Below are 17,639 nucleotides of genomic sequence, written 5' to 3'. Positions count from 1 at the left end.
ATATACAAATATATATATAGACCTGATTTTAATGTCTAAAATATAGCATTATGAATATTATTTGAACTTGCAGGCTTCACAGAAAGTGTCCAATATTTTTGCTGACATATTAATAATAGCTCTCTGCATTAATGTGAGGGTGAAATGGAGCAGGAGACATTCTCATCTGTAAACCAAAGAGGATCCATCTCTCTCACATTTACCTGAGGCCGCGCGCACACACACACACACACACACACACACACACACACACACACCTCCACTCACCCACGCGGACACTTTAATTCACTCTAAAACACACTCACACACCCACGCACACGTTCAGCTGAGAAGCCCAGTGCTGATGTTGTCTGACAACATCTCAGATCTCGTATTCCACGTTTCTGAAGTGCTCGAGGTTTGAACAAGCAGCCTGGGATTAATTAAACTTTCACAGATTCTGTTCTTCATGTTGCTGCACAGCGACGGCAACATCTTTACGCTTCAGGTTTAAATTAGAGAGGATGCTGATGAATACAAGCCCAAAAGAATGAGTTTTATTGATATATATGACTGACATTTTTTTATTCATTATGCTTTAAAGATGCATCATGGATGTCACCACAGCCAATTTTAAAACTGTAACAATATACATATCAAGTATCTATGCTAATTAATATTACGTGTGACATAAAATACAGTGTTTCATTCAGAAGAGCAGACAATAATCCAAATCTAAAAAAAAGACTCCAGACAGAAACCTATCACCCCGTGCAAGCGTACACACTCTTACACACATGTTTGCACAACATCAAGTCTCTTGAGACCACATTAGCACAAACCCAATGAGTTTAGAATCTGTTTGTCAGAGCATCTCAACAAGATCACATTCTTTACAGGACCACTGAAAAATATACAACCGCGATCCACCACAAACTACATTTAAAACCAACAGCATGACACCTAAACAAGTTGATTCACCCCACACATTTTCATAAAGTAGAAGTCTGACGGTTTATAAAGTTCTCTGTGTCCTACCTTGTTGTGATACGAGCAGACAGAGGATAGGGTACGTGCCCAGCGATTCTGTCTTGGCTGAAGCTCTGCTTCTCTGTAACCACAGAGACTGTGACTTACTCTGAATGTACCAGAAACAACCAATGGCTGAGCAGCCTCAGCCGTTCCGACACACACACACACACACACACACACACACACACACACACACACACACACACACACACACACACACACACACACACACACACACACACACACACACACGTCTCATAAGGAATTTCTTAAAAGCTTTCTGTCAATCAAGCATGTTCTCAAGGTTTCATGTAATTGGTTTCTCATCTTTAGAGAATCTGTCGGAATACGGTTCATTGCTATCCTCTTGACGCAGTGACGAAGTTTAAGATCAAGTGACTCAGTTTAAAATGTCAGAAATATTACTGCAGTTGTACACACTTGTCACTCCTTTTAATTTTTGATGTACATCCTGTCAATGTACATTAGACTGTTTTACTGAAAAAATATCGAAGCAGGATACATTTAGAGATTCACAAAATGCATAAAATATTAAAACTTGTTGTCAAAGAAAGGATTAGTTCACTTCAAAATGAAAATTTCCTGATAATTTACTCACCCTCATCTCATCCCAGATGTTCACGTCTTTCTTTCTTCAGTTCAAAAGAAATTATGTTTTTTGAGGAAAACATTCCAGGATTTTCTCCACAATATAGACTTCAACGGCAACCAGTTTCAAAGGTCTTTGAAGGGCTTCAGAGGGCTCTGGGCGATCCTAGAAGAGGAACAGGAGCTGCATTCGAAATCGAATACAGTATGTGACAGTAAACCGTACGCCAACAGAGTTGTGTGTCCGAATTCATAATATTCGAAAAACAGTAGACGAAAAGTACCAGGATGACCTACTTCTGGCCAGATTCTGAAGTGTGCATACACTATACTATCCCATGAGGCAACAGGAGAGGATTTATGAATGGAGGTGATGGGACGCAACTGATAGGTCTGTTGGTAGGTCGCAGGATAACAGCAACATTGCAGCTGTAGTACGTCTGGATTACAATCATACTACCCTCATTCACAGAACGCACTTTTTTAAACAGTCGCGAAGTTTGTTCAAATTCAGATGTAGCCAAACACAGCCAAGGTCTTATCTAGCAAAACGATCGATCAATTAAAAAATATATTAAAAAATATATATACTGCGGCTCACCAAAGATTACGTAATCACGCCTGGAAAGGTCACGCTAGTAAGAAGTACCGCCCCTGTGTTTACAAAGCACTCGTGCAAAGACTAATGCAAATGTCTTTTAGCAAAAAACTTAAAACAGTGATGTCGGACGATTTTGAAGTTGAAGATGCAGTGTTTTTTTGATAAAGGGCGTTTGTATTAGTCTTCGCACCTTTGCTTGGTGCTGTACTTCCGCCTACGTCTAGAGCATAGACTGTAAAAAAATATGGATGTATTGTTCGTGACGTCACCCATAGGATTCTGAAGAGCAGTTCTGAGGCGTAAAGTAGAGACGAGCTGGCCGTTGCCATCTTATCAGCGTGTCATCGCGCGTCACACCCGGATAACGGAAAATGGGGAAAGAGGCGGGACGTGGGCGGAGCTGATGTGACGCAATAACTAGCAGACAGCGTATAAATGCCTATCCACATGTCACTCAAAGTGACCACACCCTTAATTATGCAGAACTTTAAGACTTTATATAATGTAAACAAAGTTATAAAAAAAATTCACCTCACTCACAGTTCTCCTGAAGAACAAAATCAGCCATATAGACCATAACCACAGTTTGTACCAGGCTGTAAATGCTGTAAAGTTGGGAATTTTAACATGGGGCTCAATGAGAGTCTGCTCCCTTCTGGAGCCTGACTCTAGTGGCCAGTTGAGGAATTGCAGTTTAAGTTACTTCCGTATTGGCTACAAATGAATCTGGGGGAGGTTGCTGCTTGGTCTAGAGTGACCTTTCCGACATGATTACGCAATCCATGGTGCTCAGCAGAGCAGCGCAAGAGCAATTTAGGTAAAAAAAAAGTATGTATAAAAAAAACATTTCTAAAAGGTTTCACTAGATGATACTTTATTCCTCGGCTGGGATCGTGCAGAGCCTCTGAAGCCCTTCAAAAACGTTTTAAATACCGCATCGATTTAGACCTTCACCTTAAAGTCTAATATGTGGAGAAAAATCCTGGAATGTTTTCCTCAAAAAACTGTGAACTAATCCTCTAATCAGTTTTTTTACCCCACTAGATACTTTTTCTTGCTCCAAAATTTACTAATTTAACAAAACATTTATTTAGCAATTTTGGTAAACTTAAAAATTACTGTAAATGTATATTATTTTAGGGATTTTTTTAAATTGAAAATATGACTGCTTATAAGGGAAAATAATATTTGCAGTGTGAATATTGGCAAGATACAGCTCAGTTTTTTAAATGTGATTGTAATACATGTATTGTACGAATGTTATTTATAATGAAATAACTTAGGTCACCTGATATAAAACTTTGCCCAAGTTTTGGGAGGGGACAGAAAAAAAGGTAACATTTTACAATAATGTTCATATCAGCATACATTCGACTGCAAACAATAATATTTTGTCTCGTTTTACTGAAAAAAAATATAAAAGCAGGATACATTTACAAACTCTCAAAATGGGTAAAAAATTAAAACTTATTTTGAGAGAATATTAAATGTAATTGTGATACTCATAGTGTCCAAATATTATGTATAATGCAATAAAGTAAGTCACCTGATTTTAAGTTTTAAGAGGGGACGGAAACAAGGTAACATTAGTTAACACGAACTAAGAATGAACAATATTTTTTACAGAAAATATTAATGTTAGCTATTGTTATTTTTAACATTTACTACAGGATTAAGATCAAAAGTTGGATTTGTTAACATTAGTTAATGTTGTATGAACTTAACAAAAATTAATACTTACTGTAACAAATGTATTGCACATGCATTATAAGTGAATGTTAGTTAATAGATTATCTTATTGTAAAGTATTAATGAAAAAATTATTCAAATCACTTTGATAAAAAGAAAACTTGACCAAAAAGCAACATTCAACAGTCAACTGAAAAAAATTATGTACAACATGTCACTCAAATATGATTCCTGTCATAAGCAGGTTTTTTTTTCTTCAGATCAGTCTCAGTTCTTTCCATCCTCATCAGAGAATACAAGCTGCGACACTGTAATCTTGCTTTGAAGAGCTTATTTTCTCAGATGAGACATTTCACTGGCAGCGCTGTAGAGAAGACAGTGAGAATATTTCAGTTTAACCATACCTGGATATTCTGCATGCAGGTGTTTGGTTGGTTGGTTAGTTAGTTGGTTAGTTAGTCAGTTAGTTGGTTGGCTGTTTAGTTAGTTAGTTAGTTCATTTCAATCCCAATCGAAATCCAATACAGTCTAATCAATCAATAAAAACAATGGATTTGTCTGCGGTCTGTCATTAGAGAGGATGATGGGATTGCAGCTAACACATTAACCCTGCACTGGCGAGCCAAAATGAGGGGATGACAAAACAGAGAAAACAATGAATATGCCTAACATCGGAGATTTTAGCAATAATTTTGCACCTTACGTAACTCAAGCCAAGGATTATTACATAACTCTCTCTTTAGCAGATGTTATGAAAGACCTCTTGAACAGACACAACGTCTTAAAAGCAACCAAGGGCAAAGTGCTCAATTATAGCCTATGGATTGGAAAGGTGCATTACTCTGGAGGAGAGAAAAAAAGACTATGCTAAATCACACATTAGCATTTGGAAATGGCTGAACCTATAATGAAACAAAATAAAACATGAATAACATGAATAATGCTTCCTAGAGATACATCTAAAAGCCATTATGTTTTATCAGCCATTGCACATATTCACCATGGTAACCATAGTTTTCTCCACACAGAATGTTACTACAATAAATTATTTTGGCATTTCCTCTCTTTTAATTTAGTTATTTTTGACAGTGTCAGTGATGCCTAAAAGTTACCAGATTTTTTAACTAATAGAAACTATTTACCATGGTACATTTTTGTAAGGAAATCTTTGCCTTTTAAATCAAGTCAAAAGTCTGGTACTTGATTAGCAAATCGTGTTCTATTGCTCCAAAATTGTCAGTGATAAAAAAAAAATGACAACAGCAAGTTAATGTCAAAGCAGACATAATTTTATTATTCATATAAAAGCAAGACAGTTGTTATAGGACCAACAAGTTTAATTTCATGCATGTCATGCATTTGTGTTATTTACCATTATTATTATATTATTATTATATCAAACACAATGCAGCATATTTCAGTATTATACAGTATATAGTAAATATTTAAATCTAGTATTTTTAGTAGTCATGCTGCCAAGGATATTTCTTTGCATTCTTAAAGTTACAGTAAGGTTCGACATCAGTTAAAACATTAGGTATCACAAAATAAAACTATTTTCCAAAAAGTTTATTATTTTAAAGAATTTTAAAGAATTATTTTAAAGTAATTATTAATTAATACATATACTATTGTTTATTGTTAGCTTATGTTTATTTATAACTTGTTGATTTATATTTATATACTTGAAATTTACTAAATGTACTGGCATATGTAAAAATTAACATTAACCAAGATTAATAATGCTATAAATGGATGTACATGATAACATGCATTAATGGGAATAGTTCACTCAAAACTTAATATTCTGTCATCCTTTTACTCAACCTCATGTCCTTCCAAACCTGTATGACTTTTACAAAAAACAAAAGACACAGCGTTGAATCCAAAATACCCAGAAATTTTAATGTAAGACACTTGAGCCTGCGGCAAACGGTTTAGAAGTTATGAACTATTACATACTTTTGATTGCTGTAGCGCCACCATTAGGCCGATCGGGGCGAGCCTCGTTGACGGTTTAAGACGGGGTGGGTACTACCATTCCTCAAAATTTCAAGTCTCTACAACTTACGGTTTGATCTGCCCGATCCCTTTTAGGGGAGAATGCTGTAATGCCTTACAATAGTGTTTCAGCGCTATATGTTTGAACCCATGTTTTAATAATCATTCTAGTAAACTATGAGAATTGTGGAATCCAATCATTTTTTTAAATAAAAAAAATCCATCTGATAAATTATAAAGACATTAACAGCCAATCAGTATCCTTTCTACTTCAAAGAGCTCAAGCAATTAGTGGAAGCTATGAACTAATAGCACAACTGCATTGTGGATTGGTGTGAATGCTAATATTAGTGTTTCTTTCTGTGATCAGGGCTTAAACTATGAAAGAATTAAAAATTTTGGGTGAACTATCCCTTTAACTTATGTTAACATATGGAACCTTATTGTAAAGTGTTACCAATAACTCAAATAAATGTAAAGAACTAAGAAAGGTTATTAGAAACCAAAAGGTCTCCTCAATCTTCGAATGGTACCTGTAGCTATCGGGTCTTCAGTTTCATTTTCAAACGTGTGTCTTCCAGAGCTGGAGGTTCTTATGGCACCAGGCCTGATCTCGGAGCGGTACACTGTACTGTTGGGTTTGAAGATCTTGCTGCGGTAGCCCAGAGGGTGGTACGACAGAGGCGCTTCCTCTGGATCTTCATCATCATCACTAATAACAACCAGTTCAGCCTGGATTCCTTCATCTTCCTCATCGGATTCAGCATTCTGATAACCCATGAAGATCATGGTAACAGGTTCACCAGATTCCACCTCGGGTGGGAGGAAGCTCACAAAGTTGAGGCTAGAGTCTTCCTTTGGATTCAGAGGGGAAAACCGCCCGAATCCCAGCCCGGAGTCTGCCGTTGGAGTTATCCGAAGCTGTTCCTCACACTCTTGTATGGGAGAAGATGCTGTGCTAATCCTGGTTATGTCGATGTATTCATTGTTAGCATATGGTCCATAATGAGCTGGTTGGTTGGTTCCCAAATACTGGTTGGTTTTAGTGGTTGGAATGTAAAGAGCTTCTTGTTTGGAAAAATGTTCAGCCTGAAATGGATTCTGGTTCTTGTTGGGCATCTGAAGGCCATGAAGGCTGATGTAACCTCTTTCTGTCCTCTGAGGGGTGGTAGGTTGACTAAATGGGCTTGAAAACACAGGTTCATGGTATTCCACATCTGATGGGACTTTCTTCTCAGAGGCTTTCATCAGAAGTTCCTCTACTTCAAGAGAGCTCATCTCATTCATGTCATTCTGGGAGTCCTGGCCATCAGGTGGCAAGGCGTAGACAGATTTCCGCCCATCTTCAAAGATTTTGATGCCTTGTTGTTGGCGATCCAGAGGTGCGATGGTGGTCGTGGAGAGGATGTGACTCTCACCGGTGCGGAGATCTTTTTCCACACTGATCTTCATGGTGTATGTAGCTGAAAGGAAAGAACGGCATTAAACACAAACCACCTTAAATCAAATAGAATTAAACCATCATTTAAAGGTAGGGTAGGTAAGAATTATCTAAAACAATTTTGTCCAAATATATACAAGTAAAAAAAAAAGTACTCTGAAAAAGAGAGTATAAAAATCGAGTGACTCTAGACTTTTTAATCTGCAATAAACACCGCTCATTATTTTCGTTCGGGACGAAACAAGTAATTGGCTTGGGGGACTGTCACTCTCTCGCTACCATGGCTACCACCGCTTTCGCTACAGGATCTGCCCACATGCGCGCACCCCTAGGAAGAGCAATAGCCTTCAAAATTCACAGTGCCGGGTTTTGCAGACAGCGAAGGCAAACAATGCAAAAAAAAGTCTTTGGATAAACAAAGAAATCAAACACGATTAAATATCGGTGTGGCTTTCAAACGATGGGGAGATCTGAGAGACTTCAAGGGGCTGAAAAACAACTCCTTGCTGGCTGTTTTTCTGCTGGACAGGTAATCTTTCATTTTGATTATACATTTTTTTGGTTTATGTTTTCATGAAGCATGTATCACTAGCACATGTAGCTGCCTAATATAGCTAACATAACATTACTTAGCATAAAGTTACAATGTCATACACTTAGCCATTAGTAGAGATGATAAATACTCAATATGCTTAGCTCAAGTTGATCGCTGTCGTGTTGAATAGCGCAAAATTTTACTTTTGATAACAAAATGCATCTATAAAAGCTAAGTTTGTACACGGCATCCAGGAACTTTTTTTAGAATTAAGTTAGCTTTAGCTACTACTAATCAAAAACGCTTTCATCATGGAAACTCTTACATACAAAACACAGTACGAAATTCATCTTCATCACAGTATAACTGATATTATTAGAAAAACATATATCAATGCTTCCCGTTTTTAGCTTTGCCTTATAAATATAACTAGCTTATTACCGAATCAAACAAACATATATTTTAAACTTTACCAGTATCGGTATTCTAGCTTGATAGTGAGCACTAAAAGACATCTTATTTACTTACTTTATCATACTGATAAAGTTAGATTTTTTATTACATGTTATTCTGACATGATGTAACTACATGCACTACACTCATCTCAGGTAAATAATGTGTCTTGCCGTCTTCCAGCTGAGCAGTCGGTGAGGCGCGTTCATTTATTTTGGGGGCGTGGTTTTGGAAAGATCCCAGAAGGGAGAAGGTGGAGTGAATGAAAATAATGAGCTGTCTTTAAAACAGTCGTGAGAGGTCTACAGACACTCATTTTTTATACTTTCTTTTAGTACATTTTAACTTACATTTTACCATTTATCTTACATTTTAATTATGTATTGAGATATAAAGAAAGTTTAAACAAATTTGGAAAAAAAGCTTTTTAACTAATTCTTACCTACCCTACCTTTAATTACATGTATAATGCATAAAATATTTGAGTAAAAAAACAAAGACTTATTAAAATATATTTAAAATATAAAAGATACAAATTACCGTTCAAAGGTTTAAAATATATTTAAAATATAAAAGATAAAAAATTACCATTCAAAAGTTTGTGATCAGTAAGATTTGTTATGTTTTTGTAAGATTTGTTAATGTTTTTGAAAAAAGTAATTTTCTATTTTAGTATAGAATATTTTATAGTGTAATATTTTAAAATGTAATTTATTCCTGTAATGGCAACGCTGAATTTTCAGCATCATTACTGAATATATATATATATATATATATATATATATATATATATATGAACCTGATTCCAAAAAAGTTGTAATACTGTACAAAATGGACTGTGGCAAAGTTGAAAACTGTTCTGTTGTCAGACGAGTCAAAATGTAAAGTTCTTTTTGGAAAACTGGGATGCCATGTCATCCGGACTAAAGAGGACAAGGACAACCCAAGTTGTTATCATAACTCAGTTCAGAAGCCTGCATCTCTGATGGGATAGGGGTTGCATGAGTGTGTGTGGCATAGGCAGCTTACACAACTGGAAAGGCACCATCAATGCTCAAAGTTTTATCCAAGTTCTAGAATAATATATGCTCCCATTCAGATGTTGTCTCTTTCAGGAAAGACGTTGCATTTTTCAACATTACAATGCCAGACCACATACTGCATCAATTACAACATCATGGATGTGTAGAAGAAAGATCCGGGAAAAGATCCGGGTACTAAAATGGCCAGCCTGCAGTCCAGATCTTTCACCCATAGAAAACATTTGGCGCATCATAAAGAGGAAGATGCGACAAAGAAGATCTAAGTCAGCTGAGCAACTAGAAGCCTGTATTAGACAAGAATGGGAAAACATTCCTATTCCTAAACTTGAGAAACTTATCTCCTCAGTCCCCAGACGTTTGCAGACTGTTATAAAAAGAAGAGGGGATGCCGCACAGTAGTAAAAATGGCCTTGTCCCAACTTTTTTGAGATTTGTTGATGCCATGAAATTTAAAATTAACTTATTTTTTATCTTAAAATAAGACATTTTTCTCAGTTTAAGTATTCTGAATAAAAAAATGAAATTTGAAACTTCCTCATCATAGCAATCTGTTTTTATTCACAATTTTTGTACATTGTCACAACTTTTTTGGAATCGGGTTTGTATATATATATATATATATATATATATATATATATATATATATATATATATATATATATAACTTTGTGAAAGATGCTATAATTAATATGATTCAAAATACGCCATACTCATGGTAAAAACACAGTAACACGTGGCCTTTTTTGGCTTATTGCTTTAATTTTAAAAAATTGTGATCTTGCAATCAGCATCTACGTATATAAAATATCCTTTTCTGTGTTTAGCTGTGATAATTTGATAATTTGACCTTTATGTCATGCCCATAATTACAGTTATGGAAACCATTTTTTTCATGTTTGAAAATGAAAAATGAAAAACAGCATTTATGTACCTTGAATTGCTATAATTACAGAAGTGGACAGTTTGATGACATGTTTGCTCTGTCTAAACAAAATATTCTGGAAATCCTGACATGTTTTAGCTGAATACATCGGCCTTGTGTTGTACCTTTTCTCTCCTGCTCTTCATCAGTTTCAGGTTTTCCTGCTGTGACACTTCTCCTCCTAGTTGTGGGAGTATAGCACTTTGGGACATCAGGTATGGCAGTGTAGATGTATTGGACTGGCTCTGTAGGAACAACATGATGAAGGTCTGTTGAGGAAGTGCCATGAGAAGAATGCTGTACAAATGGCAATATAGGAAAAAGTAGGAAACATTTCTTTACCTGGGAGGATATTTGCATTTACTTCCTTTGGGGAAATACAGTAGTTTGCACAGTACGAAAACCGGATTTGATGAAGAAACAGGAAGATATAAAATAAAACCAAATTTCACACAAATCACATTAGGTCAGTTATCACGCAAACCGATCCTTTTCTCACAGCACCAACTGGCATCAAACAATTTCATCTTGACGTCAATTTTGAAACCAAGGGGCATCTTCACAGCATGTTGCATTGTAATGATTTCCCTTGTTCCCAATACAAAGCTGATCCAATTTAAGGGGCTCAGTGTAATAAACGGTAAGGAGTCTCCAGGCCTGATAAAGTGGTTACACAAGCAATACCTTTATGATGTCCTCTGGAGTTTTCTCCACCTCCTTCAGTTGTTTCAGAAGAATCTCCTCTTTTGCAGAAATATCCAGCTCTTTTGTCTCCAGAGCCGCAATCTCCAGCTCTATTCTGCAAAGAAAGCCAGTAATCATGTCAAGAATTTAGGAATCATATTTGCCAGTGACTTATTATCAGTTTAAACATATTATCAATGTTACCAAAACAGCAGAAACAACTCTGGTCACACTTTAGATTAAGGTCCAATTAATGTCTAATTCTCACTATCATCTTACTATTGTCTCAATAAACTCCTAATGCTCATTAATAGTTAGTAAGGTAGTTGTTAAGTTTCGGTACTGGGTACAATTAAGGGATGTAGAATTATGTAGATAATGGGTGGCCAAGGCTCATTGATGCACGTGGGGAGCAAAGGCTGGCCCATCTAGTCCGATCAAACAGATGAGCTATTGTAGCTCAAATTGCTCAAGAAGTTAATGCTGGTTCTGATAGAAAGTTGTCAGAATATACAGTACATTACAGTTACATGACAGCACATGTTGCGTAGCAGCAGCGCAGACCAGTCAGGGTGCCCATGCTGACCCCTGTCTGCTGCAATGGAACAAGGTGGCCTGGTATTAGGTCACAATATTAGGTCATAATGTTATGCCTGATTGGTTGTTTCTTTTATTTATTCATTTATTATTGTTTTTTTGTTATTTCGTATTGTATGACAAAAAACAATATCCAAATCAAATGTAAAATATATTTTTTATATAAGGAAAATGTTTTCATCCTGTCTAAAGTAGCCTGATTTCATGAAAATCACTCTATATAATGGCTCCTCCTTGTGTAGCGTTTCGGTATTGTTCAATCTTTAACATTCCCTTTGGCATGTGCAGAGATGATATTGAAAAATGAGTTTTTAGTTTCAGTTTTAGAATGTTTCCCCTCATTTATCTTTTGAGTGGATCCATGAACCTATATGTCAAGATAACTTGTGGAAAATGATAAGCCACCCCTGTCCTGTGATTGTGGAGATTTTCTTCTGATTGCTTTTTTACTCTTAATCCACCTAGTTTTAAACTGCAGCCATCATATTGCAGAGTTTATTTGTCAAGAGAAAGCTCTTTTAGTCCTTCAAGGCCTTTAAATCGATCTTAACTACTGGAAGCAAACTGCCGTTCCATCTAAATAAAGCTCCTCATGGAGAAACCAGGTAGAGAATGTTTCACCAGAAACTGTATAGCAGTTTAAAGTCATTTCAGAGAGGTTTGTTTTCTAGCTCTGAAAAAGACCTTTCTGCAGTTAATTTGTCCTTTTGTTGTGTTAGTCATACTTCCTGTACCAGGTATGACCTCCTGCGTAATGGTTGTTTTTTTCCAGATAAAGCTTGTCGTAAGTCAACAGGCTTTCACTGCCAAGGCGGGTTGTGTAAGTAGACAGTTTATGTAATACTTGTAAGTGAAGTCTGTCTGTCTAACCCCTGACTGACACTGAAAGCCCATCACAGTGGTTAAACAAGTATAATCCAATTACTTCTCGCAATCAGGAGGAAGCCGAAAACCTTGCAAACCATTTGTGATAGAGTAAAAAGTTTCTTTTCATTTTCCATTTGTGGAGATGTGAGAGTACCTGTCGATATTGCTCTGCAGGAGTTTAGTCTTTTGTTGGAAATCTTCAGTCTGGGCCTTCACAGATTCTTGCTCCTCTTCGCTCAAGGTGCTCAATCCATCCATCAGCCATTGTTCTCGCAGAGTTTTTTTCTATTTGTGCAAAGAAAGCAACACAGCATGTTGTATCAAGATACTTGATGCAAACACAATCTGAATTGCCGCAATAATGTAATGATCATTTGATTAATTTGATATAAAAAAAAATTAAACATTAATTTAATAATTCATCTTTTACTCTTTATTATTCTATTAATGATAAAATTTGTACTAATACTCACTGGAATATATATATGCACACATTAGTTTAGGGTCCACAATTAACTAACTATTAACTATAACGTTTGCCTCAATAAACTCCTAACTACTGCTTATTAATAGTTAGGTATAGGAATAGTAATAGTTAGGATGTAGTAATAAACAGCCAATATATTAATATGCATATTATAGAAAGAGAGATATTATATAGTTTTATATATAAACCAGGTAGAGAAAGAGAATGGTGTGTATATATATATATATATATATATATATATATATATATATATATATATATATATATATATATATATATATATTATTATATAATGAATAGAGAGAGAGAGAGAGAGAGAGAGAGAGAGAGAGAGAGAGAGAGAGAGAGAGAGAGAGAGAGAGAGAGAGAGAGAGAGAGAAAGAGAGAGAAATGAATATAAATCTGCAATGTTTATCCTTTCATTAACAAAGAAAAAATCTAACCTTTCATTGAAGTAAAACAATTGAAAGTGGGGAGAAACTCACATTATGAAATAAATGTTTTTCTCATATGCATGTTGGCCACAATTATTGGCACCCCTAGAAATTTTTATGAGTAGCCTACAATATCTCTAAAGTATATTCCCAGTCACATTTAAGTTTTTTTTTTTAACCCCACCAGGATGACTAGGAGCATGACCTCATCATGGCCTCCTAATCCTCATCACTGTCTTCTCTCTACCAATAAGATGGGTCTTGTGCGAACAGGGACAAAAAGTACCCCAAGCCCATGGTTAAAAAAACAGCTGGATCTTTAATGTTGTGGGCCTATTTTTTGCTGGAGGTCCTGGACATCTTGTTCAGATGTATTCTAGTAAATACCAACACTTAAAAATCTCATAACGGGCCGTGGTTGGGTCTTCCATCCGGACAATGATCCAAAACAAACTTCACAATCAACACAGATATGGGTCACTGTCGGAGCACAAAATGAAGCTTCTAACCATGGCCATCGCAGTCCCCTGATCTGAACCCTGTAGAAAATCACTGGGGTGAACTGAAGAGAAGAAGCATCAGCATGGAGCTGGGAATCTAGAGATATTCTGTATGTAGGAATGGTCTCTTATCTCTTGTGAGGTGTTCTCTAAACTCATCAGGCATTATAGAAGAACACTCTCAGAAAAAAAGGTACAGTTCTGTCACTGGGGTGGTACCCTAAGGTACAAAAGTGAAAAGGTACATCTTTGGACCTTACTCACCCCTTAATGGTACATATTGGTACCTTAAAAGGTACATATCAGTACTTTAAGAGTGCAAATTAGTACCTTAAAGGTACACAGTAGAACTTTAAAGGCATAGGTGTAATTTGCGGGTGGAACGGGTGGGACATGTCCCCACCACTTTTTTAGAACATCTTGCTTCACGGATGAACCTAACTAATACAAACAAAACATCTCTGGTTAACTAGAAGAGTATAATTTTGTTCATTTGTTAAATACGAGGCGATCTGGCGCTTATTGCCGCTGTTATCAGTGGTGCAGATTTCTCTCGCGGGTCATGCAGTCTTCACACAGACGAGCACTTTAATTGAACGCTTAACGCCGTTGCAGAGACTTTCTATTTGTTCCGGTCAGATCACAACAAAATGCACAAAAAACTGTCCGTGCTCTTGATGTACTGATGATATTCAGTTTTGATGAGAGAAAAAATAGGCTACGAGGGCAGATTAGAAACGAGAACTTCTGACAAGTTTAACAGACTAGACCATGGATTATAAGCAAAGTGTGCAAATCTATATGCCTTTATTCACGTAAAAAATCTTGGCACAACGCTATATTGTGTTTAGATGCAATAATTAAACGATCTATATCAATAAATGAACTATTTGATTGATTTCCGGACATCTTAAAACAAATTTTTCTGCAATTGTTATTGTACATATTTTACATCTGATATAACATTGTATCAGCAATGCTACCCCCCTTAATACGCCATATAGTGCATATCATATACACGCGAAAAACTGCGTACCATATGCATGCTAAAGCTCATTTTGTATTGTATTATATGAGCGCCCCCTCATACGTCAAAATGAGCTTTGGCATGCATATAGTACGCAGTTTTTCGCGTGCATATGATACGCAATTTATGTCCCACCCACTTTTTAAAACAAAGTTATGCCACTGCTTAAAGGTACATATTAGTACCTTTTCGGTTTTGTACCTTAGGGTACCGCTCCAGTGATAGAAATGTACCTTTTTTTCTGACAGTGAAGACTCTGTTATCTTGGGAAAAGGATATTGCAATAATTGGGTGCCAATAATTTTGGCCAACGTGAATTAGAGAAAATGTTCTTTTCATAATGAGATTTCCCCCCACTTTCCATTGTTTACTTCAATGATAGGTTAATTTTTTTTTTTTTAATAATTTTTTTTATGAAAGATCAAAAGGATAAACACTTTGATCATATTTAACAAGGGTGCCAATAATTCTGAAGTAAATAATATATTATAATTATTATTTATAAACATACATACCTTTAGATATTGTAGCTTTAATTTCTCTTCTTCAATGTTTCTTCGTTTCTTTTCTATCTCCTCTCGAATTCTTCTTTTGTCCTGATCAGAAAACAGAGTCAATTTATGTGAAGTAAAATAAGATCCAAAACATTTTTTAGTTTGACCCTAAGTCACCCCATTCTCTTTTGTTTTTCTTTTGGGCATTTCATGTCTTGCTATTATAACACACGCATGCGTATTGGGAGAACTAATATAGTCTTTTTGAGAAGGAGGCTTTGCAGCATTATTTTTAACTCTCTAATAAACTATGACTTCATGTATAAAATGAACAGCTCAAAGGCTGTGTGTGGACAAAAATAACACATGGACAGATATCTCCATATAGGCGATACCCTGAATGTTCTTTGATGGAGTTCATATACTGATAGAAACACAGTTTTAAGCAGATATCCATGTATTCATCTCTCAGATTAACTCATTCCCTGTGTTTTGACTGTTATATGGTAGGGGGTGCTATCATGCAACATTTGAAAGAGAATCTCCGGATCAAAACAGGCAAAGAAGCAGAAACAAGCGATTGCTTTAAAAGCACATTCTCTGCATTAATTTTTAAAAAAATAATAAACTTACCCACATTCAAATGTGTTGATTAAAAAAGAATGACGCTTTAATAAAATGTAGTTTGTTTGTTTAAAAGAAGAGGCTTATTATATATTTCATGTTCAGATATTCATACAACAAAATATTCCAACGTTGTGTGGTTCATGTCATCAAGGCCACAAAAGTTAAGACTATAATGTTGGGACTACTAAAATGACTATTTACTCTTTTTAAGTGCTTTTTTTTTTAAAAGACGCACAAAAAACTCTCACCTTATCAAGGTTACCAGACACAAAACAAATTAATTTGTTACGTTTCAAACACCCAGAAAGGTTTGTGATTACTAACTCACCAACTGACACCGAAGCCACACAAAAAAACATTATATATAAAGTGATGATAATATTTCACTTGCCAATATAAAAGCTTGATTCTCTGTTACACAAAACAAAAAGAATAGCCTGATACTCACTGTTATAGCCTGCAGTCTCTCTCGCAGCAGGGTTTCTTCCTCCATTATGCCCCTGACACAGAAAGAGAGAGAGAGGGAGAGAGAGATGGATAAACACAACCTATTCTCACTAGCTCCGTCAATGTCTGAAGACTAAGAACAGGTTGGTAACAAGCTGTGATTGGCACATGTGGGTTGGTATAAGGGAAGTTTTGGTAGGGGGTGATTTAGGTGGGCGTCAAAGCTGGAAGAAAGGAAGGAAGTGTTGTTGGGGGGCTCTTGGAAGGTCTCTGTGTGTGTGTGTGTGTGTGTGTGTGTGTGTGTGTGTGTGTGTGTGTGTGTGTGTGTGTGTGTGTGTGTGTGTGTGTGTGTGTGTGTGTGTGTGTGTGTGTGTGTGTGTGTGTGTGTGTGTGTGTGTGTGTGTCGATTGTTGGTATCCAAGATGTGCTAGCTAAGCATAACTGTCATAGCCAGCATGTCACTCTTTGACACTTCATGCGTCAGATATCTCCACGTGGAGTGCTTTGCCTGGGGCAGAGTAACATAATAATGTCTCTGGTCGATAAATAATAGATAAATTAAACACAGTGAACAAGCTGGGGTCATTTAGCTTCCACCTGACAGGAGAGGTTGTGCTCAGTGCGACTCGGATGAGTTCTGATGATGTAATGTGTAAAAATAAGCAGGCATTCATTTAAACGGACCTATGCTGAGAGCAATGTAAGTGTTTTACCCAAGCCTGCAGTATCCCTCTCAGATACTGAAGCTTTCGCGCCTCGATCGCCCCCCCGGTGGCCGGTCCCAGTATAGCCGCCCCTCTGTGTTTTCTAATGGACGCGAGGCAAACTAAATAATAAAATTACACTTCAAATATTTTTCCCCCAAAGTTAGTTTATGTCACTGAAGGCAGTTATCATCACGATGATTTCATTTCAAGTGTTCGTTTTTAAAATAAGTTTAGTTTGAGTTAGTTATTTGATGCTATTAAAACGGGGGGGTGACGTCATGATTGACAGCTGAGATTAACGTCTTCTCTGAGTTAAGTCGTCACTGAGGCACTAACAGACTTTTTTCTGAATTTTTGGGAGCAGATTGGAGCTTTAGCTTTAATTTCTACATTTCCACAACTGTTTATTTCACACCAACATAATTAATTGTTCTGCATCTGTGAGAGTGTGGGCGGGCTTTTG

The 17,639-nt window shown here is 36.3% G+C and overlaps 1 protein-coding gene across 2 annotated transcripts in view; it reads right to left on the bottom strand.

Moving 5' to 3' along the window:
- The window catches only part of palmdb (palmdelphin b), a 36,554-nt gene that overhangs the window by 8,320 nt on the left and 10,595 nt on the right, over positions 1 to 17,639 (bottom strand). The window contains exons 2-9 of one of the 2 annotated variants that reach the window (XM_067434898.1): positions 16,471 to 16,522; positions 15,417 to 15,497; positions 12,608 to 12,738; positions 10,990 to 11,104; positions 10,648 to 10,672; positions 10,431 to 10,550; positions 6,445 to 7,374; positions 3,311 to 4,274 (exon numbers count right to left, since the gene is read on the bottom strand). In XM_067434898.1, coding sequence (XP_067290999.1) covers positions 4,249 to 4,274; positions 6,445 to 7,374; positions 10,431 to 10,550; positions 10,648 to 10,672; positions 10,990 to 11,104; positions 12,608 to 12,738; positions 15,417 to 15,497; positions 16,471 to 16,515 — 1,473 coding nt within the window. In that variant the 5' untranslated portion in view covers positions 16,516 to 16,522 and the 3' untranslated portion in view covers positions 3,311 to 4,248. Of the gene's footprint in view, positions 1 to 3,310; positions 4,275 to 6,444; positions 7,375 to 10,430; positions 10,551 to 10,647; positions 10,673 to 10,989; positions 11,105 to 12,607; positions 12,739 to 15,416; positions 15,498 to 16,470; positions 16,523 to 17,639 lie in introns of those variants that run through there. The other variant, XM_067434897.1, reaches the window with a different exon arrangement.

Source organism: Pseudorasbora parva, chromosome 24 (genome assembly GCF_024679245.1).
Source record: "Pseudorasbora parva isolate DD20220531a chromosome 24, ASM2467924v1, whole genome shotgun sequence".
NCBI classification, from domain to species: domain Eukaryota; kingdom Metazoa; phylum Chordata; class Actinopteri; order Cypriniformes; family Gobionidae; genus Pseudorasbora; species Pseudorasbora parva.
The sequence above is the reverse complement of the archived record's forward strand: the minus strand, read 5'-3'. Positions and strand labels throughout refer to the sequence as shown.